Source organism: Nannobrachium achirus (genome assembly GCF_963921795.1).
Source record: "Nannobrachium achirus genome assembly, chromosome: 15".
Lineage (NCBI taxonomy): Eukaryota > Metazoa > Chordata > Actinopteri > Myctophiformes > Myctophidae > Nannobrachium > Nannobrachium achirus.
Genome location: NC_137822.1, coordinates 44955501 through 44979194, shown reverse-complemented (window position 1 = coordinate 44979194; position 23694 = coordinate 44955501). Strand labels below are relative to the sequence as shown.

Genomic DNA, 23694 nt, shown 5'->3' with positions numbered 1-23694 from the left:
GTTCAAGAATTGGTTAAAACGTCAAGGGGTGCCGTGGATGAAAACGTTATTTACAGTCATAAACCCTGATCCTTGAAAACCCCTGATCTAGAGCACAATTTGCAGAACTTCAACAGGTTGTGAGTGTGAAGGTTGAATGGAGACCACTGGGCTCTTGTTGCTGCTGCTCTGCTGCGCTCCGCTCCTCCTCGGGTTCGATGCCACCACGCCGCCGCCGCCGTGTTCCGCCGGGCCGCCGCCACCACCACCGCCGCTCTGCTGGTGTCCGAACTGGAAGCGGATCCTCAGCTCTCCCACCCGCGAGCGAGGGAGCACGTCTGGGATCCACTCGATCACAAAGGGAGTGGCTTCCTTCTGATCCTCTGTGAAGGTTCCTGAGGAAGGAAAGAGGATTCAGAGGATTCTGTCACACTGAGCAGATCTCATGTACAGTACAGCAAGGGTTCCCTAGGGCAGGGGTTCCCATTTTCTTTTGTCTCAGGGCACCCCATAAATATTTTTTTTTAATCCGAGGCACCCCTACATTATAATTTGTACTCCCAGCACCTTATATTTATAGCATATCATCATTGTCGGGTGGAAACCTTGTATGTCCAAAACCGTTCGTTTTCTATTTATCATCTACAAAATGTACTAAACTAGTGAAAACAGCAGATCTACAAGCACACAACGCCTCACGATGTGCTTGTAGAACGGCTGTTTTCACTAGTTTTGTGCAACAGAGGTTTCTGCCTGACAGTAATGATATTTTAGTGATTATGTTGCGAGGAAAACGTTGAGATAATAGCCATTTTGGTTAGAACTGACTGAAAATAACTTTGTAAATTCCAAATATTATCAAATTATCTCACGGCACCCCTGGACTGCCGTCACGGCACCCCAGGGTGCCCCGTCACCCACTTTGAAAACCCCTGCTCTAGGGGGGTCCTCAAAGTTACTACAGGGGGTCCTCCAAGTCTTTGTGGGGTAGAAACCTTTTTTTCTCCTTTTTTATATTAACCACTTGAATCCTAGCGTCCATATTCTGAGAACTTTAGCCAAAAAACAGCAGATCTACAAGCTCACAACGCCTCCTGCTGCGAGGCGTTGTGAGCTTGCAGATCTACTATTTTCGGCAAAGAGGTTTGGTGTAGAGGGGAAAAAGAGCAGGCAAAGTACAGAGGGAAAGGACCTGGCTAATCGCCATTACTTGTAACTTGTTAAGCACTGTGTAACATCGTTTAAAACGGTGCTATATAAATAAAGTGTATTATTATATTATTATAACAGCCACCTCTTGACGTCAACTCCCATCATGTCAGATTTCCACACCCTCCTCATCCCATACATCAGGGGTCAGCAACCTTTTTGAAATGAAGTGCCATGTTTTCATTTTCTAGATAGTCAGTGTGCCATGTCAACATAGATTTTAATGACTCCCCATCAAACATTATGACATATTTTGATTGCCAGGACATGATTGTTAGAGTCATTAGAGCAATAATCCACCTATGTCCCGACTCCGAGTTCAGAGATGTAGAATTATGTGCAGGATGTAATTTGCTGCAAATTAGGTGACTTCATTTAATTGACAAGGTTAAAAACAACATTTGATTTTTAAATCTCACACTTTTGCCAGTGATCACCCTCCCCTGTGCCAATGTTGGCATCCGTGCCTGAAGCCTCTATCATAGTCCAAGGTGAAGAGCTGTCACCTCACAGCGGTGTAGTTTTCTAACTATCACCTAAAAATGTCTAACAAAGCCTAGGTGATCAAAAAAGGAATCCAGGTCCAGGCACTCAGGTGGATTTAGAAATAAAAGGTCTTCATTGATTCAGGGGCGGCATAGCTCAGGGGTAGAGAAACCGTTATTAGAGCACGAAGGGTTCCTGAAGGGTTCCCAGTTCGAATCCGGGCTCCCCCTGAGTTAATGTCGAAGGGTCCATGGGCAAGACTCTGAACCCCACGTTGCTCCCGGTGAGCTGGTTGGTGCCTTGCATGGTTTCCTCCGCCACCGGTGTATGAATGTGTGCGTGCAATGGGTGAATGTAGTGCACAATCTCTGTAAAGCGCTTTGGATAAAAGCGCTATATAAATGCACCATTTACCATTTATTCATAGGCTAGAACATTAAAATAATAAATACACCGACATGTTTCGGCAAACGCCTCCTTCAGGTGAGGTTGGCCTTTTTAAATCTACCTGAGTGCCTGGACCTGGATTTTTTGTGCCTCTGTGGCACATTTTGTCCTCCTCTTTTGCTCATTGTATTCCCTTTAATGAGCACCGGTGGTTTGAGGGATACCAGTAGTGCCCCTGCTTTCTTCTCTCTCTGTAAGCCTAGGTGATAGTTAGAAAACTACACTGCGGTGAGGTGATAGCTCTTCACCCTGGACTATGATAGAGGCTTATAGAGGGGTTGCCTTCCCCTGCCATACAACAGGTTCCCTTCCGGATCCTTTCACGTAGCAAACACCAGAAGCTCTGGAAGACACTCACCTACTTTGAGGAAGGTGCGTAGCTCCATGGGTCTGATGGCCAGAGGCCTGTCTGTTCTGGAGGCGTCTGGATGCAGTGGGTCAGTGGTTCTGTCTGGACGCAGTGGGTCAGTGGTTCTCTCTGGATGCTGTGTCTCAGCAGGACAGTCTAGATGCTCTGGATGGTGGAACGGGGAGTAGGAACCGTCCATGTTCTTCACAAAGCTCTGGGTCACTTCCAGAGGCATCTACACCAACATGACAACATAATTATTACACCAGGGGTCTTCAACGTTCACACGATTTTGTAACTCATTCTTCACCCAGTGCCAATTATCTATTGTAATCCTGGGCGCTACACTCCCCCTGCCAACCTGGGGAGAGCAACGGACTGACCTCATGCTTCGTTCTAATCATGAGGAGTCCAAATCGCTTCTTTTCACCTGACAGGGGGGAGCTTCCCCGGTAGGACGTAGTGCATGGAAGGAACACGTTTTTTTACAACCAGTTCCTTTCCCCTCCATCAGGCGCCCCGGCTGGCCAGGGGGAGGCAGTACAGAGACCAGGATAACTGCAAGTTTTTGTGAGGGTACTTTTTTACCCTAGGTGACACAGGGAGAACATGCAAACTCCACAGTTGAGAGAGAGATGAAGCAGGGACCCCCCACAACGTTTTCATAGATTCCATATAGTTGCATTGTTTGACAGCACAATCATTATTGTATTTTGGATTCATGTCAATTTGAGTTTTCAGATACCTGTTTAACCACTTGAACCGGCGTCAATAGATAACTTGTCATTTTCAATCCGTACTTAGGGTGCTGTTTTCCCCCTTCTACACCAAACGTCTTTGCCAAAAATAGCTGATCTACAAGCTCACAATGCTTCATGTTGTGAGCTTGTAGCTATTTCTTCGGCTAAAGTTCTCAGAATATGGACGCAAGGATTCATAGGATGGCATATTATAAAAAAGGGGAAAAAAGGTTTCTATCACACAAAGACTTGGAGGACCCCCTTTAGTAACTCTGAGGAACCCCTGTTGAAGACCCTTGTATTACACAGTTAGGGGTCCTTCTTAGATCACCGCTACTGATTTCCCGAGCGCGGCATGGCTGCGGCTCACCGCTCCAAGAGATGGGTCAAATACGGAGAACACATCTCGCATACAGCAATGTGTGACAAATAGCTAAGCCCACCCTGGTGGGGTAGCCTACCTGTGGGTTTAGGGTTAGGTACAGTAGGTGGGGTAGCCTACCTGTGGGTTTAGGGTTAGGTACAGTAGGTGTGGGTTTAGGGTTAGGTACAGTAGGTGTGGGTTTAGGGTTAGGTACAGTAGGTGTGGGTTTAGGGTTAGGTACAGTAGGTGTGGGTTTAGGGTTAGGTACAGTAGGTGTGGGTTTAGGGTTAGGTACAGTAGGTGTGGGTTTAGGGTTACGTACAGGAGGTGGGGTATCCTACCTGTGGCGTGTCAAAGATGCGTTTGACCTGCATGAGGTTGGTGATGTTCCAGGTGTATTTGGAGAACGAGCCAAGAGGTAGAGAGTCATTCCTGACGAATGCTGACAGAGAGAGAGAGAGAGAGAGAGAGAGAGAGAGAGCGAGAGAGAGAGCACAGACAAACAATGTTAGCAACACATTGCATTTAATGTATTAAAGCGGTGGTTATCGAAACCATTCAAGGACCCCCTTAACTCTGACAGCGTACAAATGGAACAAAATGAAAACAGTAGTAACTCTGAGGACCCCCTATGGGGTCCCGGACGCCCTGTTGAAGACCCCTGATGTATGGTTAGGTGTAGTATTAGATGTGAATACTTCACTCTGTCTTTTTAAGAAAACATCGAACCAAAATAGAACTGATTTAACTCCCTTTTTAGGATAATTGTTATGCCTATTTGGTGAAGTGAACAGGGACTAAACACCCATGAGGGAGGAAGGGTATGGGCAGGGGTGGGCGACTTTGATGATGGCGAGGGCCGCTATATTTCCACCTTCACTCCAGAGGGCCACATTGCATAATGCTAGCCTACATCCAACTTTGTCATTCTAGTATCTCATACAAAAGAAGCAAAAATAGCAGATCTACAAGCTCAAAACGCATCGCGCTGCGATGCGTTTTGAGCTTGTAGATCAAGCTTAGTAGCTTGTAGATCGTTTTGAGCTTGTAGAGCTTGTAGATATGTTTTTCTTCTTTTGAATTGGAATCCTGAATTCTTTTTTTTTAGTTTTTATTGGAATCCTGAAATGTGACATTTTGATTTAAATCAAACTCATTTAGTTATATACTCATGTTAACTTAATGAACTTAAATACAAATACATTGGACATAAAAAGAAAATACAATTTAATACTACTATACAAGTCATTAAGCTACTAAGATAGACTGATGGAATTAAAGCAGGTCATGTTTGGAATTGTAGCAGCTGAAACCAATAATAGGCTATATCAGTATTCCGGTATTAACCTGTGGGCCGCATTAAGTGAAGGTGGGGGCCGCATGTGGCTCCCGGGCCGCCAGTTGCCATGTATGGTATAGGGATTCTTGAGTGTTGTTTCCTAAGTGTCACCCAAAACTAAATGTACCATTCTTGTTTTTATGTGGGGCATATGCCTGCCACCTGTGCTGCATAGAAACCTATTGATGGGAGAGAATAAAACAAGGAGTGAACACCTGTGGTGGTGTTGGGCAGGCGTCTCTTCTTGGATCCCAGGGACAGGCGGTGCTGCAGGGCATTGAAGAACTCCTGTGGGATGTGGTACACCAACGCTTCTGGCTTCCCTGGTGCAACAAAACAAACCCACCCAATATATCATTAACCAAACATCTCAAAATATTATCCATTTGTGTAAGATTCTACAAAGTTATCATTATAATTACGACTTAACGTTCAAATGATTTCGGTCTGTGTTTGCTGTGGGACTGGGAACGTATGCTTTGTGTCTAGGACTCTGAGCCTGTGAACACTGGCTTGGGCTACAATCTTATATGTTGTCGTTTTGCCATATCTTTCCGTTTCCTTGTTTTTCTTTTTTTTATACCACGCTTTTGTAACCCATTTTTCACCCGGTGTCAAATGTAATCCTGGGCGCTACACTCCCTCTGCCAACTTGGGGAGAGCAACAGACTGACCTCATGCTTCCTTCTATGCATGGGGAGTCCAAGTTGCTTATTTTCACCTGACAGGGAGGAGTTTCCCCGGTTGGACGTAGCCACGTGGAAGGAACATGTTATTCCAACCAGTTCCTTTCCCCTCCATCAGGCACCGGCAGAGACCAGGATTACTGCATGTTTTTTGTGAGGGTTCCTTCCCTAGAAGACTCGGAGGGGAACATGCAAACCTATGCAAGCCTCCAGAATTCTGAGGCGGGGCTCTTGGGAATTCTGAAGGAATAGCATCTCTGATGCATTTGCAATTCTATGATGGCGACATCCCATTCCAAGGGGTAGAAAAGGGCCATTTGCGCTGCAAAGAAACCAATGGCTTTGCATCGTCCATATTTTTCTACAGTCTATGGTCACAGAATGGGATGCTCGGTAGGTCAATCAGATGCAGGACTGGCAGGACTCTCTCTTTCCCATTGGAGGGGACAGAGTGCCTTCCGCAGTTCCACAGTTACGCACTCCCGCCAGTACTGTTTGACCAGTCGCGCCAATGATCTGCAGCGGCGGGGAGGTATCTAGTTTTTTATATCTGTGATGCAAACTCCACACAGAAAGGCCCTTTCGCCAACCCCACCTAAGGTATGGGCACTGCATGACACGGAGGAGAGAACACGCCCCCCCAGCGGGAATTGAACCCAGGACCTTCTAGCAGTATCTTTCTGTTTCATGAGAGTGCCCATAAACAGATTGCCATGATATGACTGCTGTTAGCGGGATGTAGTTGCAATGTGACAATCACTTCTTTACAAAGTCTAACTGTCTTTCCAATCATGTGTACTAGACTGACTGGTATGTGATGTGATGTGATGTGATGTGATGTGCGTGCGTGCGTGCGTGTGTGTGCCTCCATAAAGTGAGGCTGTCATTCATATAGGCTAAAGTATGTTATTCCTATAGACTTTTTTCCAGAGTGCTGCTGCCGTGTCTGTGCACGCACAGCCACACACACACACACACACACACACACACACACACACACACACACACACACACACACACACACACACACACACACACACACACACACACACACACACACACACACACACACACACACACACACACACACACACACACACACACACACACACACACTGCAGGTGCCGCTCTGAGAAACCAGTCTATATGTGAGTCTAACAGACTTACCATCACACTGGTAGTGCATGGTCAGGTTGATTCTCTCGGTCACCCCGGCCAGCCACTGGGTGAAGCCCATGGACACGCTGTGTTCATCCACAGCCTGGCTGCTGCCTGGACACATGTGGACACATCACATGTACTGTATGCAATACAGGGTTCCCACACATTTTTACCAATTCATTTCCAAAACTTTTCCTGAATATTTAACCCAATTTCCAGGACTATATAACAATAATTCAGCTCAATAACGAGTCACTTACTCCCATGCGCAATGCCCAAAGACAGGTAGTGTATGCCAGTGGTTCTCAACCTTTTCAGGCCGTGACCCCCGAAATAATCATATTTGAACTGGGGACCCCGGCACCCTGACGAGCACTCAGAGTTGAGGAATTTTGTATAACACGGTTTTATTGTGAAAATAACCGATCTACATGCTCACAACGCCTCGCGTTGCGAGGCGTTGTGAGCATGTAGATCTGCTATTTTCACAATTTCTGCCTCTAATATTTGACAATTTGGCCAATGTTTAATTTGTCATTTCATAGGCATTAACAAAATCAATAAGCAAAGACAATGCATAGCTATTTTTCCAGGACCTTCCAGGACCCTTGATCAATTCCAAAACTTTTCCAGTACTGGAAAAATATTCTAATTTCAAAATATTTCCAGGAATTTCATGACCGTGGGAACCCTGGCAATAGTATACTGTATGTACTGCTCCCTGGACACATGTACTGTGTGAGTGTGACTGTGCTCTGGTCCACAGGTACAGTAAGCATAGGGAACATGTGGACGCATGTACTGTATAGCCTCTTTTTTTAACTACGAGGCGGAACCAGAACTTTCCAGAACCCGAACCAATTTATTTGGTTCTGGTTTTGTTTCCACAGCACACGTCCTGGTTTCAGACAAGACTGGGAACCTTTTTTTGGGTCCTGATGTGGTACTACCTTTGAGTTCTGGGAACCTATGGGCGGGGCCAGCAGCACTGCTGCTCTTTTTTGGGACCTTCCCGGTTAGGTCTGGTTATATGGAAACGTAAGCAGAACTTGGTCCCGGAACTTCACAGGTTCTTGAAAGTTCTTGGTTCTGGAAAGTTCTGGTTCTAGTTCTGGTTCAACCCTGTAGTGGAGAAGGGGCTTATGAGTGTGACTGTGTTCTGGTCCAGAGGTACAGTATATGACAGGAGATGATGACGGCTGTTTTCATATTTTCAAACCTTTGAATAAAGGTTTAGGCATGGTGTTTTTAGATAGACACCAGGGGAAATTCAGTTGCCCAGAGGCAGCACAGCAGCTTAAGGTTACAAGTTACAAAGAAGTAAGAAAAAGAAAAAGAGTACTGTAGTGTAAAGTCCAAAGAGCAAGCACAACAAAGAAGAATATATACATAAAGTGACCACGAAACATTCAACACTCATAAGTGACACGTCACACACACACAAAAAAGCTATACTCAAAGCACAACTTAAGAAACAGTGCCAAACAAAAAAAGTGCATATAACAGTCAATGCTAGTCAATGCAACACAAGTATCACACCGCCATATCAACACAGCAATAGTACTCAGTTCAACTTTTTTTTTTTTAGGTTAGGGTTAATAAAGGTAGGTTTAGACATAGTTTCTGTGAGGTTATAAGGTTAGGGTAGTCTCGCGTAGCCAGACAACTAGTCCACAACCTACTACACCTCCCGGAATCCAAGTAACGGAAGCTGGCATTTCCGTTCACTAAAATATATATTGTTATTTCTATTTTCTGCTAAGCAGCAATCTATTTGTGCATAGACGATTTAAATGTATATTAGGATATAATTGTGCAACTGTAAAGACGAAGCGGAAGCAGGGATGAGGAGGCTTCACATCCGCTTTGTGTTTTACTCATGATCAGAGCTTCTGTTGTAGCCTGATAAATCAGTCCGCACATCACCACCCCCTGTTGGTGGGTGGTGTGTAGTGTGGACTGACCCCAGAGATTTAATATTTTATTTCTTCTCCGCCCGAGGAGCGGGCGAATTGAATGGGCCAATCAGGGTTGTATGCTTGGGGCACGTGGTTTGGCGTCTGGTGGATTCCCAAGGCTGGTCCGGTCCCAGCCCCCCCCAGCCCCCTCCCTTCAGAACTCTTATGCCCACGTGAGAGTCACTAGTGGACTCTGATTGGTGTCCTCTGCCCACGTGAGAGTCACTAGTGGACTTTGATTGGTCCGTGAAAACTGTCATGGCGGAGTCAGACTCGACTCGAATTCTTTTAATAAACTATACAATAGTGCCGTTTCATTACGTTTTAATACCATTTTGCACTAACGTAAGCATGCAATCATATAACATGTTATAAGAAATAACGTATTTTTGCAATATCACGCCACGTCGCCGTCGGGGTCTCTAAGCGTGTGTGTGTGTGTGTGTGTGTGTGTGTGTGTGTGACGTCAATAGGCTTTAGCGCGCCCCCGCTGAAGTGGAATCTCTGCCTGAAGGATCAGACTCTCTCCCAAAACGAAGTGAAACGTAGTGTGTGTGTAGAGTCTGACGCTTGCAGTCAGGCTACTTCTGTTGCTCCAGGCTGTATGACTGGAAGCATTTCAACACTGTGTGAGGCAACAGCCTGGCCACGCCAGACTCAGAGTTACTACAGGGGGGCCGCCAAATAATGATGTTTTTTTTTATATTAATCACTTGAATCCTATAGCATCCCTATTCTGAGTGGAACATTAGCCAAAAATAGCCGATCTACAAGCTTGTTAGACAGCTTAGACTGTTGATCTACAAGGATACAAGGATACTGCGAGGCGCTGTAAGCTTTTAGATCGGCTATTTTTGGCAAAGAGGTTTGTAGAGGGAAAAGAAGAGCAGACTAAAGTATTTGACGGTTCAAGTGGTTAAATGTCTGAAAATACACATTACTCCAACATGATGACAGTGCTGTCAAACAAGTCTAAGCTGTCTAAGAAATCCTTGAACATTTTTAATCTGCAACACAATTTTATACAAAATGTAGTGGGGGTCCCTGCTTCACCTCTCTCTCAGCTAAGGGGTCCTTGGCCTGACAACGTTGCAGACCCCTGGGTTAGGGTGAAGTTAGAGGTTAGGGTTTAGGTGCCATCTGGGGCGTCACACCAAGTTGGGACAGAGGGTGTGTCAGTACCTGAGCTCTTCATCATGAAGGGGTGATGATGATGATGAAGAGGAGGTTTCCTCTGAACAGCCTTCCTCAGACAGGGGGGTGACGTGACCTCTGACCCCAAGCCCACAGGAAGTGATGTCGCCTCCGCCCCCAAGCCTACAGGAAGCAGCACCGCAGAGGCTGGAGATGGAACCAAAGATATTTAATTAATGAAGATAGCTCATCCTCATTGGATCCACTAGAGTGCGACATGGTACACAAATCCTACAAATAGACTCCTAAGTGGGCGCCGGCTCTGACGGCAAATCTCGCGCACGTCCCGTTTACTGTTGCTATAGATCCCGCGAGAGTGTGGGACAGCTAAAGAGCAATAATAAAGTTGATTTTCTCCTTTGTTGTGTCGCTGAAAAAAACCACTTTAGTATGACAATTTTGTTAATATTATGTGGCTTGTGATGATCTGGTCCAATATTTAGTTCAGTGACTATAGCTTCTGAACTATTATTTTGCTCTGTGTTCACGTTAGCTCTCTCATTGTAAATGAATAGACTCCAAACATGCTTCCGCCTCCTAAAAAGGTATCTACCTACGTCACACAGAAACGGGAAGTACAGGTCTTTTGCACCCTCTTGCTATCGCCCTCTTGGATGGAACCACAGAAGAAGAGTTGCAAACAGGAAATGTGGGAGGAAATACAATAAGTTCAGTATAATACAGGGGTCTTCAACAGGGGGTCCGGGACCCCTAGGGGGTCCTCAGAGTTACTACAGGGGGTCCTCCAAATCTTTGAGTGATAGAAAGTTTTTCTTTTCCTCTTTAACCACTTGAACCCTAGTGTCCATATTCTGAGAACTTTAGCAAAAAAATATCAGATCAACAAGCTCACAACGCCTCGCAGCGGCTATTTTTTGGCAAAGAGCTTGGTGTAGAGGGGAAAAAGAGCAGACTAAATACAGAGTGAAAGGTCAAGTTTATTACGTATTGACGGTTCAAGTGGTTAAATATCTGAAAACAGAAATTGTCATGAATCCAAAATACACTGATGATTGTGCTGTCAAACGATGATTGTGCTGTCAAACGATGAAACTACAGTATATGGAATCTATGAACAGGTTGTGGGGGTCCCTGCTTCATCTCTCTCTCTACTAAGGGGTCCTTGGCCTGAAAACGTTGAAGACCCCTGGTATAATAGGTAGGCAATACGAGGTAGGCAACATACACCTAAGGCCAATTCACTCTTTGTCAAGTCCCGCCCTGTGTCGCTTGGTTACTAGGTGGGACAAAAAAGCCAGGGAAGATTGTTTTTATAATGGAAGTGAATGGGGGAAAAAAGATTTTTCATAGCCTCATTATTGCTATTTAAAGTAGCAAAAGAAAAACATCTACATGATATTAATAAAAAAGGAACAAAAAAGTACAGTAGTTACATTGTAAAACGGGGGTTTTCCCCTGAAAATACAGTATACAATAGTTTTATACAAAATACAAAATACAATAGTTTTAATTAGTTTAATCCTCTGAAACAGGCAGAGGGCAGAGAGAGAGAGAGAGAGAGAGAGAGAGAGAGAGAGAGAGAGAGAGAGAGAGCAGTGCATCTTGGGTACCTCTCACTGACCAGGAGGTTGTGGAACTATAGGCTATAGGCTATAGGCCCTTCCTCACCCAGGAGGCAGCCCAGCTCCTCATTCAGACTTCTGTCATATCAAAGCTTGACTATTGTAACTCTCTCCTCACTGGTCTCCCGGCATGTGCACTTAAACCTCTCCAACTGATCCAAAATGCCGCGGCACGACTGGTCTTCAACCAGCCTAAGTTCTCACATGTCTCTCCCCTTCTCCGCAGCCTCCACTGGCTCCCGGTTGCGGCCCGCACTGAATACAAAACACTGATGCTGACCTTCAAAGCAGCCAAAGGTACGGCTCCTCCATACCTCCAGAAGCTGATCAACCCCTACACCCCCACCCGGTCACTTAGATCAGCCAACACAGGGATGCTGACAGAACCCTCGCTAAAAACTCCAGGGCAAAAATCCACTCGTCCGAGACAGTTTGCCCTCCTGGCCCCCAAGTTGTGGAATAAACTCCCTGTCGCACTTAGAACAACGGACTCACTCGCTAGCTTTCGCCGTGGACAGAAGACTCACCTTTTCAGACTCCACCTAAACCCTTAGCACTACAGAAAAAGAATCAATGAATACATGAAGCTAGTTAGCATTTGTTTTTGTTTTTTAGGTTTTTCAGAACTTTGATTATATTGTGTTTTTTCTAGATAGATATCCATTTGCATTTGTTATATTGTTGATGATGTACTGACATATTATCTTGTTTATTATTGTGATGTTATCTGCTTATTGTAAGTCGCTTTGGATTAAAAGCGTCTGCTAAATGCCTAAACTGTAAACTGTATAGGCTCGCTCTCAACATAAAATGTATTTCAATTGTAATTCTGCCCATTTAAAATATATGTACCCAATCGAATATCTTACTTACATCGATATCTTGCATGTGAACTAGTTTGTTGAAGCTTATTCATTGTAATGATCAAAATCGCTATGACCACGTCTCACCGTACCGGCCGTACCGCGCCGCATCGCGCGGCACTGCATGTCTATGTAAGCCAACTCTAGTAATCCACATAGCGATTTTTTTTTTTTTTTTTCATAATTTCAACAAATGTTCACTATTTATTCACTCTATTGTGTTCCAAAATGTTCCTATTTATCATGACAAAGCAAAAAATAAAATACAAATATAAATAAATCTATTTAAAACTACACTCTTCCCATGGATGTGAATGAAAGAAAGAGGACATTGTCCCACTGCATATCTCCGCCCCCTGTAGCAAAAGAGAAGGACTTTTCTGGTCCATACAGTGTTTACCTGGGTCAGATAGGTCCATACAGTGTTTACCTGGGTCAGAAGGGTCCATATAGTGTTTACCTGGGTCAGAAGGGTCCATACAGGGTCTCTTTGAGCTCTGCTGGAGGTGGTCTGGACGTCCAGGAAGATGATGGATCTTCTCAGGAGCCGAGAGGAGTCTGGACTCACTGCTCTGATGGACTTCTGGAGAAAAATAGCAGATACAAGCTTGTAGATCTGCTATTTTTGAAAAGTCGTGAACATTTGTGCAAATCTTTGAATATACATTATGTATTTTTAAAGCAAACATTTGTAACTCAAATTTAGCTTCTGGGGGGTCCTCTGGAACTAAATATTTTAGATGGGGGTCTGTGGCCAAATACTTGTAATTTTGGGGGTCCTTGACTTGAAAAGGTTTGAGCACCACTGGCATAGAAACATAATTATTATTATTATCCTTATTATCCTTATTATTATTATTATTATTAAAGACACTCATGCAATCCGGAAGGAGACACAAAGAGTTTCCTTTGGGAATGAGATTGAGTTTCTTTCTCCCGCGGGTCCCAATGGCGGCGACCTACTGTTATTTAAAGTTGTACTATGTAACTTTTTTTATAAAACAAATCTTAAAATTCTCCTAACTATTAAATCACAAAAGTTTTAGAAGATCCGCGCCGTGAATTTCAGCCTGTAAAGCCTTCTCTGTATGTAAACTGAGATCCTTGCCGTGGACCGGATCTCGCGCCAAAATTGCGTCATCACACTACCGGCCAATCACAGCGAGGGTTATACAACTGCCGGCCAATCACAGCGCATCTTGAAGTGGGGTCGCTATGGCAGCCATATTTGTTGTCGCCCGTTTGTACCATCCCTTCTCTAGGTAATTTCGCCTACCAGGCAGGGTGAAGGAGTCCGTATCTCTGGAATTACTGAACGCACAGGAACAAGGGACCCCTTAAAAGATAGATCTCAGCGAGGTGGAGGCAGACGCGGGGGTCTGAAGGTACGAAAAACGTCCGAAAGACGCGGACGCGACCGCGGTTTGCTATAGGGCTAATGACCACTAGTTGGGCATCTTACACAGTATGGCTTTAACATAAAAGCGATATCTCGACTTTAATCGGTAAAAGCACTCAATGTGTTTTAAAAAGGGGAAAAACATACTTGAAGTTGATCAGACCAGAGCAGTCTAACCCAGGGGTCTTCAACAGCGGGTCCTCAGAGTTACTACAGGGGGCTGCCAAATATTTGTGTGATAAGATATTCTGAGTGGAACATTAGCCAAAAATAGCCAATCTACAAGCGTACAACGCCTCGCAGTAGATCGGCTATTTTTGGCAAAGAGGTTTGTAGAGGGAAAAGAAGAGCAGACTAAAGCATTTGACAGTTCAAGTGGTTAAATGTCACATTACTCCAACATGATGACAGTGAAGTCTAAGCTGCCTAAGAAATCTATGAACATATTTAATCTGCAACACAATTTTATACAATACATAGTGGGGGTCCCTGCTTCATCTCTCTCTCTCAGCTAAGGGATCCTTGGGCTGAAAATGTTGAAGACCCCTGGTCTAACGGTTACCGTACCGTTGTAGTTGTAGTTGATCAGACCAGAGCAGTCTATCTAACGCAGGGATGTCAAACTCCCACAGGGGGACATAATTTATAAAATGGTACAAGTCGAGGTCCGGACTGGTTCAATGTTTATTTAAAGGCTTGCGGTCACAGGCCCTCGATATGCGCCAATACACTAGCAGTGCATTGTGGGACTTGTAGTATTATGGTGGTGCGTGTGTAACAGAGTGACTCATTGCTTCAGCCTGATGGCATCAAAAGTCTAATATCTCCCCCAGTCTATAGGGATATCCCTTTGGTCTGATGGGTAAGATGTTGGACTTTCATGCGGGAGACCTTGGTTCGAATCCCAGGCATTGCATGTGCAATATACCAGTGCAGTGGGCCAGTTCTAATACTAATTAAATATCATCCCGCGGGCCGAAGATAATTCAATCACGGGCCTGATTTGGCCCCCGGGCCTTGAGTTTGACATATGTGATCTAACGGTTACTGTACCGTTGAAGTTGTAGTTGATCAGACCAGAGCAGCCTATCTAACGGTTACTGTACCGTTGAAGTTGTAGATGATCAGACCAGAGCAGCCTATCTAACGGTTACTGTACCGTTGAAGTTGTAGTTGATCAGACCAGAGCAGTCGAAGTCCAGTTTGTCGTCGCTGGCGAAGGCGCACACGCAGGCGTAGAAGTGGAGGCAGGGCTCTGCAGCGCTGGCAGCGGGAGTAGGATTAGAACCGGCAGCAGGTCTCCTGGACCCGGCCTGATCCGACCCGTCTGGAGCAGCTTTGACTCCTTTGGCGTTGACCTGCTGATGAGGACGAAACAAAACTCTTTGGAACCGATTCGTCAAATGACTTCTAAATCCTTATGGTTTTCTGGAAATAATGTGTGTGTGTGTGTGTGTGTGCCCCCCCATCTCAAAATATTTTGTTCCAGGGACTCAGAGAAAGAAGATTTGAGTTGTCGCATGAGCCGACAGCACCGCTAGAAGTTGTACAATAGCCAGAATAGTAAACATTGTTGTGGGGACTGCTTCTGCAACCGACTGCCACTCAAAGGGACTTGCTGCACAAGAAAACCATATACCATATTAGGGAGCACCTGCCTCCCTGTTTGGCGGACCCGTCCCATCGGCTTTGAGGATTGGTCAAACTCTACGTGATGTTTGGGCCACTGAACAATATAACTGGTGGAGTTGCTCATTAACACTGTAAACCGCAAGACACTTTAAACAGCAAGTTTTCATTAAAGTCATTTAATCTCTGGTCCTCCTGTGAGAAATGTTTTGCTGGGCGGTGTACCAGAAAAGAAGGCACCAGATAAGAAGTTAACACCATCATGTTTCTGTAGCGGTGGGCCACCAAGTGTACTCCTTTGGAGGAGACAAGGGTAACAAGGACGACACGGATCAGATTGAAGTTCACGTCTTCAACACTGTGTCTTTAGGCTGGAAGAAGTTACCATCAGTAACCACTGGAAAAGAAGATCACCTTCAGGTTCCTTCCATGCGCTGGGGACACACTGCTGTGCTTGTAGAAGACACCGTTTACCTCTGGGGCGGATGTAATTCAGCATCTTTTGGTCATTACAATGTGCTTGTTGAATACTACTACAATGTGCTTGATAGATGCTACAATGTGCTTTATGCATTTGATGTCAACACCCACAGATGGGTCAAGCCCAGGACTTCTGGAACCGTTCCAGTGGCGAGGGCCGGCCATTCAGCCTGTATCTTGGGGAAGATCATGTATGTCTATGGAGGAACCATGAAAATGAGTGAACAGATTAATGATATCCTTAAGTTGGACATCACCACAATGGCCAGGTCTTTAATTAAAAACAGACGCATTACATCGCACGTCCCATCAGGTCACTCTGCCACCATCTTTGGGACAAAGATGTTTGTATTTGGGGGCTCGGAGTGGGGCTGTCGCTACAACAACATCAGCGTGTTTGACACAGAGACAGACTGCTGGCTGAAGATGCCTTCTGCACAGCTTCTTCCAGAAGGACGCCAGTGTCATTCAGCCTGTGCCTACCATGGAGAGCTGTACATAGCTGGTGGCTACAGAGGAAAGCAGTACTTCAATGATTTGTGGAAATTCAATCCAGAGACCTTTTCATGGAAGAAGGTTGGGGCCAACATGGAAGGCCCGTCTAGAATTATGGGCTGTTGCATGGTGGGACATTGCTTCACCATCGGAGGAGGCGGAGGAAGGACAGGAAGTTATCTCTATTTGCATTTCTTAGATTTAAGTCCTAGTCTGAAGACATTATGCAAGATAAAGTTTATTTGGTACGGTCTGAAGAGTTCAGTGCTTCCACACAACATCAGGTGGGAACTTTTAGCCATGACTGGAAAGAAGCAATGACCAGTTGAATCTAAAGAAATATCTAAAAGCTCACAACGCTACACATAGCGATGCATTGAGAGCTTGCAGAGTCAGGTCTGTTTGCGCTCCACATAAAGACATACAAAAAAGAACGGCAATGGAAGCCCACAGAAACCAGAACTTAAGCAAATCATGTGTCCCAAACAGCTTCCCATAAACCCCCACTCCTCCAGGCACAAGTCCTCCGTAGAATGTCTCTCTCAGCATCCTTAACGTCAGGTCACAGGAGACGCCAGGGATGGGCCGATATGAAAATGTTACGTCATTTGCGATTCACAATATTATCACAATTATCAATATATATATATCAAAAACATCCATAATCCTGGGGCGGGACATTTCTCTTCAAAAAGCTGATCTACAAGCTCAAAACGCGTCGCAAAGTCACGTGTTGTGAACTTGTAGATTGGCTATTCTTATGGCAAAGAGATGTGGTGCCTGGCATTTTGTCATTTTAGGGGCAAGGCCACTTGGCCTTTGGTGTTGTCCATTGTTTTAGGACACACAGACCAAATACCAGGGCAGCAAGGCCATCAAATAAAACAAGATGTTAGTCCATTGAAAGAATTGGTTGAATTTACAATCGGTATACAATTGGTATTTACAATCTGATCCATGCTCAGCCCTGCACCAATCAAAGTCACTGGTTAGGATTCAAGATGGGGACTCAGGGGAGTTGAGATTTCAGAATCTCAACAAAAGACACTGGTGTCTACTAAGGGTGCAGGAAAAAATCGATATGAATCGGTTATCGGTTTCAACACTAGCGATACGGCTGCATCGATGCGCGTTTACCCGGATCGGTCCAAATCGCTCCTGAATCGGTCGATGTATCGGTCCTAAGGTTATTAATCGGATTCACTGGATTTTAGCATAAAATAATTTACCTGCTGTGGAACTCTGAACTCACTTACTCAGCGTTTACAATTACGAATCATTAGTCCAAAAGAGAGCGCTGCTAAACACAGTGCAACGGAAAGAAAAGAAAAAAAAAGAAGCTGCCTGCGGGCTGCAAGAAAGCTGCAGATCCCACAGCGTGTTGCATTTGGATGGGTTGTAAATGTGTAGATCTGCTACCTTCTGGCGAAGCACACTGGTGTGTGTAAAATGACGCTCGCAACTGTGCGACGCAGCGACTTGTAAACAAACCAACGTGATAGTTCCATAACTATATGGAATATTCCAGTGGAGAACGCAACGTTTGGATTTTATAAGAATGTGACAGTAATGGATTGGATATTACACATAACACTTTTCCCAGTAGAACCATCAGAAGTCCCCTCACTTGCCGACCGCAAAGGTCATAATCACAGCATCAGTTTTTATTGCAAAGGGCCACAATAGAATATTGGTTTTCAAAGTGGGGTCCGGGGACCCCCAGGGGTCCTTGAGGGAGTTCTAGGGGGTCCCCAGCTAAATTATAGGAACCAAATGGACCCTAATGGGTACAGTATGTGTAACTCAGGGGAGTGTACAAATGGAACCAAATGGACCCCTACAATAATTGCACTGTACTTAAGCCTGAAGGGCCAGGCCTTTTGTGTGTTCTTTCACATTTATCCACCTGACTAACTGTAACTGCTTAAGTGAAGCTCTTAGAAATGGGTGTGTGAGACAGATTTCCAAACCATGTCAGTAGGCTTTGTAGTTTACATTAAGTATTTTTTGTATCTCCATGTCTGTGTCTATTTAGAATGAACACAACAATGACATGATACTAAAATGATTTGTCACCATCTTCCTTTACAGTTTTCTGTTATTTCTTGGTCTTTTTTTTATCCATTATTTGAAGGTCAGCAATGCTACCTTATAGATCTAGCCTCTTAATTAAATGGAACATTAATGTTTCATTAAACTTGTCTATCAGCTTGCACCTTATTGTATCGAATCGAATCGCATAGCATCAAATTCCACAAAATCGGAATCGCATCGAAATTGCACCGAATCGCATCGAATAGTTCTGCATGTAAGATTTATCATCTCTGAATCAAATCATAGGCCATGTATCAGATACGTATCGTATCGTCTTGGAAGGGACAGATACACACCCCTAGTGTCTGCATGACAAGAAAGACACACCGGTGTCTACTGTTTACATATTGACAAGAAAGAGACCGAGGAGAAAGTGGTACAGTCAGCTGGGGCATTAAGGCCACTGTGGCCTCAGCTCATGCCATTGGTTTGAGGGGCACAAGGCCAAACTGAGGGGCAACGGCGAGCATGGCCTTCATGGCCTCCATAAAATTCCTGCCCTGCTATCAAGTACACTATTTCCAAGTCCGTTTTACAAATTATAGAGGGTTTAAAGGACAACTTTATTTATTTTTTACAACAAGGGTTCATATTTTAGATTGTAATTAGAGAAAAGAAAAAGTGAGTGTTAAAATGTTTTCATTTGCTTCGTTCCATTGTTTTATCGTGTTTACGATGCTAAAATGTGGGGCATGCGTGCGCATGGGGGCATGCGTACAAGTGGCTAAAAATTTATTTTTAGGCACAATAAGCCGCCAGTTTCTTTGTTGCCATTTACAATAACACTTCTAGCCCCCATAAATCACCTCCAACCATGAAAGGCTGCGTTGCATCTTGGGAATGGGCTTATTCTGTGTAAAATGACATAATTGTAAAAAGTGTAATATGTTGTAAAAAGTGTACAAGTGTACACATGCCCTCAACCACTGAAATAAGAATCTCTAAAACAACAGCAAGAAGTAAATGAAATCATTTTAACACTCATATTTTATATTATTTAATTACAATCTAAAATGTGAACCCTTGTTGTAAAGAACTAAAGTTGTCCTTTAAGTGGTACCAGATATGCAACTCGGCAAATAAAAGGTGAATTGATCCCAGTGCATGACGGAGGACAATTTCACGATGAATGTAAATGTCCACTAGACGATTATTGTGAGTGTCTGTTATCATCGTAAACGATAAATGATGCGGCGGACCAGAGGGACAAGAGACTAGTTCGGGGACGATCACATGGTGCGTGCGCCGCCGCGGGGGCTGGGACCTGTGTTCCTCCCCCTCACCCAGTGCACATTTAGGTATGTCAGCTAGGAGTCCAGTCATGTTGCGCTAACTGACTAATAAAGCTTATTCAAACCTAGCGATCGTCTCCTGAACAACAATTATCGTCCCATCGCTACTCGTGGGTCATCTCTCTGGCCAGAACAACTTCATGAACCTAAACCCGCCTGGACCTCCTCTGACACACTGCGCTCCAGAAGAACACCTCAACCTCCTCTGACACACTGCGCTCCAGAAGAACACCTCAACCTCCTCTGACACATTGCACTCCAGAAGAACACCTCAACCTCCTCTGACACACTGCACTCCAGAAGAACACCTCAACCTCCTCTGACACACTGCACTCCAGAAGAACACCTCAACCTCCTCTGACACACTGCACTCCAGAAGAACACCTCAACCTCCTCTGACACACTGCACTCCAGAAGAACACCTCAACCTCCTCTGACACACTGCACTCCAGAAGAACACCTCAAAATGACTCAAAGGAAATGTCTGGCCCCCCCAAAAATGTCCGGGCTCTGAAGCGTGGCCTACATCTGGCCTAGATATGTTCTACATCTTGGCACAACCGGCTCCAAGTTTGTTGTACGCCCAGGGTCCCATTGGCCAAGCTTCACAGGACGCGCTGTGATTGGCCAGCGAGACGCAGAATGAAATTTACTCATAAATGGCAGCACTCACTTCACACTAGGAGGGATTTTAAGTTCTTCCTTGGACCTCTGTGGATTATGCCGATATGTGACTTACCTACTTGCTGATTACACCAGTATCTTTTGCCATTGATGATTCATGACAAGTTTAATCGTACAGTCTACCTTTGGGGCGGATGTAATTCAGTATCTCATGATAATTACTACTCTATGTGCTTGATGGATGCTACAATGTGCTTTATGCATTTGATGTCGACAACCAAAGACGGGTCAAGCCCAGGACTTCTGGAACCGTTCCTGGGGCGAGGAGCGGCCACTCAGCCTGTGTCTTGGGGAAGATCATGAATGTCTATGGAGGAAACATGGGGATGACTGCAAATGATGTCTACACCGCTCCATCCACTTCCTGTTTATCTTTTTTGAGCGGTGGTAAACCGCTCCTATACGTGGCTGTGCGTGTGTCTGTAGCCTTTTTCCTCAGCGTTTTGCCATAGCAAAACGTCCTAAACTCAAATCCTAGTCTTATGACGTTATGCAAGCACGACCACCGCTCACTTCACATTGGGTGTGATTTTTTTTCCACAAAAACTCTGAAAAGTGATGACTCATCTCTAGACCCCTAGTTTGACCCCTCACATGCTATTTAAAGCAGATTTTTGACCCCAACAATGAGACCCCAACGGAGGTGATAGTAGACACCTTTATGAACGCTATTGGTAAGCATTTAGTTACCAGATTGGTCATAGACTCAGCGAACTTTCCCTAACTAAATGGTTCAGAAACCGTGTTCACCTTCACTCTTCCATTGGAAATAATAAGACTCCAACCTGCTACCGGTCTCCTAAAAACCTGGCCACCCACTTCACACAGATACGGGAAGTAAAAACGGAGATAGCATGTCTTGATATTTCCGTCTTGTCCAATGTCTCCCCCATGGGAATGCCCCTTCAGGCTAGTGGTCAAGGTGTTTGGCTTTAGTATCCCTTCTTGCACGGTAGACCCGGGTTCGAATCCCACTCAACACTTCTGAACAGACTGTCTGCTGTGCAGTGCTGCCTGGGCTGCCGTTGCCATGGTGATCAATTTACCATATTAGGGAGCACCTGCCTCCCTGATTGGCTGACCCATCCCATCGGCTTTGAGGATTGGTCAAACTTTAAGTGATGTTTGGGCCACTGAACAATATAACTGGTTGAGTTGCTCATTAACACTGTAAGCAGCAAGACACTTTAAAGCAGCAAGACATCAGTAAAGTAATTTCATCTGTGTTACGCCTGTGAGAAATGTTTTGCTGGGTGGTGAATCGGAGCGTAAGTGAACACCATCATGTTTGTGTAGCGGTGGACCACCAAGTGTACTCCTTTGGAGGAGACAAGGGCGACAAGAAGGACACGGATCAGATTGAGGTTCACGTCTTCAACACTGTGTCTTTAGGCTGGAAGAAGTTACCATCAGTAACCACTGGAAGAGAAGATCACCTTGAGGTTCCTTCCATGCGCTGGGGACACACAGCTGTGCTGGTAGAAGGTACCGTCTACCTCTGGGGCGGATGTAATTCACCACCTTATGATAAATACTACTGTGCGCTTGATGGATGCTACAATGTGCTTTATGCATTTGATGTCGACACCCAAAGATGGGTCAAGCCCAGGACTTCTGGAACCGTTCCTGGGGCAAGGAGCGGCCACTCAGCCTGTGTCTTGGAGAAGATCATGTATGTCTATGGAGGAAACATGGGGATGACTGCAAATGATGTCTACAAGTTAGACATCACAAAAATGGTCTGGTCTTTCATTAACAACAGAGGCATTACATCACACGTCCCATCAGGTCACTCTGCCACCATCATCGGGACAAAGATGTTTGTATTTGGGGGCTATGGGCGCACTACAACGGACTGGGAGCACTACAACAACATCAGCGTGTTTGACACAGAGACCGACTGCTGGCTGAAGACTACTTCTGCACATCATTGTCCAGTAGAACGCCAGTATCATTCAGCCTTTGCCTACCATGGAGAGCTGTACATAGTTGGTGGCAACAAAGGAAAGGAGTACTTCAATGATTTGTGGAAATTCAATCCAGAGACCTTTTCATGGAAGAAGCTTGGGGCCAAGGTGGAAGGTGCGTCTAGGATTATGGGTTGTAGCATGGTGGTACATCGCATCACCTTTGGAAGAAGCAAAGGACGTTATCTCTATTTGCGCGTCTTAGATTTAAGTCCTAGTCTGAAGACATTATGCAAGATAATGTTTAATCGATACCGTCTGAAGTGGTCGGTGCTTCCACACAACATCAGGTGGGAACTTGTAGCCATGACTAAAAGCTACAGGGAAAAGAAGCACCAACCAGTGAACTTGTAGATCGGCTATATCGGCCACGTTGCGATTATTGTGTCTTTTATCACGATAAACGATAATAACGATTATTGTCCCATCCCTACTCGTGGGTCATCTCTCTGGCCAGAGCAACACCATGAACCTCAACCCCGCCTCAACCTCTTCTGACACACTGTGCTCCAGAAGAACACCTCAACCTCCTCAGCCCGTTCTCACTCCCACTGCTTCACCCCCCTGACGCGCTTCGGACTCACTTTCAGCGTCAACCCATGCAGGCGCGTTGGTACGCTTTCAGCGTGATCCGCTAGACGCGGATGTAGAGTCTTAGTGCGCATACGCCGACACATGTTTACTCAAATATGAATCTACCGTCAGTGGGACGCGAACCACCGCCTTTGTGATCCTGAGTCATGCTGCCCTACCGACTGAGCTAGCAATCCTTGCTGACAAAGCCACTTTTTTGTGCTTTTATCTTTGACAACGTGGATTCTAACGCACCGCGGAGGATTCTAACGCAACTTGGAGGTAACGTGTGCAACCACCTAAACTATGCCTAACTCTAACCCAAACCCTAAACCTAACCTCAGTAAAACTATGCCTAACTCTAACCCAAACCCTAACCTTAACCTCAGTAAAACTAACGTGCCGGCGCCTCCGTGCAGCGCCGCCGCCGCCGTGGATAGTGGTGTGATAGGTAACGTCGGGTGGCTGGTAAACCTTACATATGAATTTCGAATCCCACTTCGGGAATGACTTTTTTTTCCATTCTTAGACCACTGGGCTTACCCAAAGCGTCCCCCACTTGAAGCAGTAGGAGGCATACCCAAAGTGTCCCCTCTTGTGATGCAGTAGGGTCCTTGACAAGACGTCAGGTGTCTGACTTGGGGGTGAGAATATGTTGACCTCCTCCAGGACGCTGTGCTTCAGAAGAACACCTCGCCAGCTGCACCAGATACCAGGGACAAG

At 45.2% G+C, this 23694-nt stretch overlaps 1 protein-coding gene across 1 annotated transcript in view; it reads right to left on the bottom strand.

The window, feature by feature from the left end:
* Positions 1-87: 87 nt before the first annotated feature.
* Positions 88-23694, bottom strand: part of cUnh2orf42 (chromosome Un C2orf42 homolog) — a gene marked incomplete at both ends in the record, with an annotated part of 43841 nt that continues 20234 nt past the window's right edge. The window contains 7 exons of the mRNA XM_080743673.1: positions 88-374; positions 2480-2705; positions 3916-4016; positions 5129-5236; positions 6767-6871; positions 9901-10059; positions 14917-15115. Of these exons, the coding sequence (XP_080599799.1) occupies positions 88-374; positions 2480-2705; positions 3916-4016; positions 5129-5236; positions 6767-6871; positions 9901-10059; positions 14917-15115 (1185 nt within the window). The remainder of the gene's footprint in view (positions 375-2479; positions 2706-3915; positions 4017-5128; positions 5237-6766; positions 6872-9900; positions 10060-14916; positions 15116-23694) is intronic.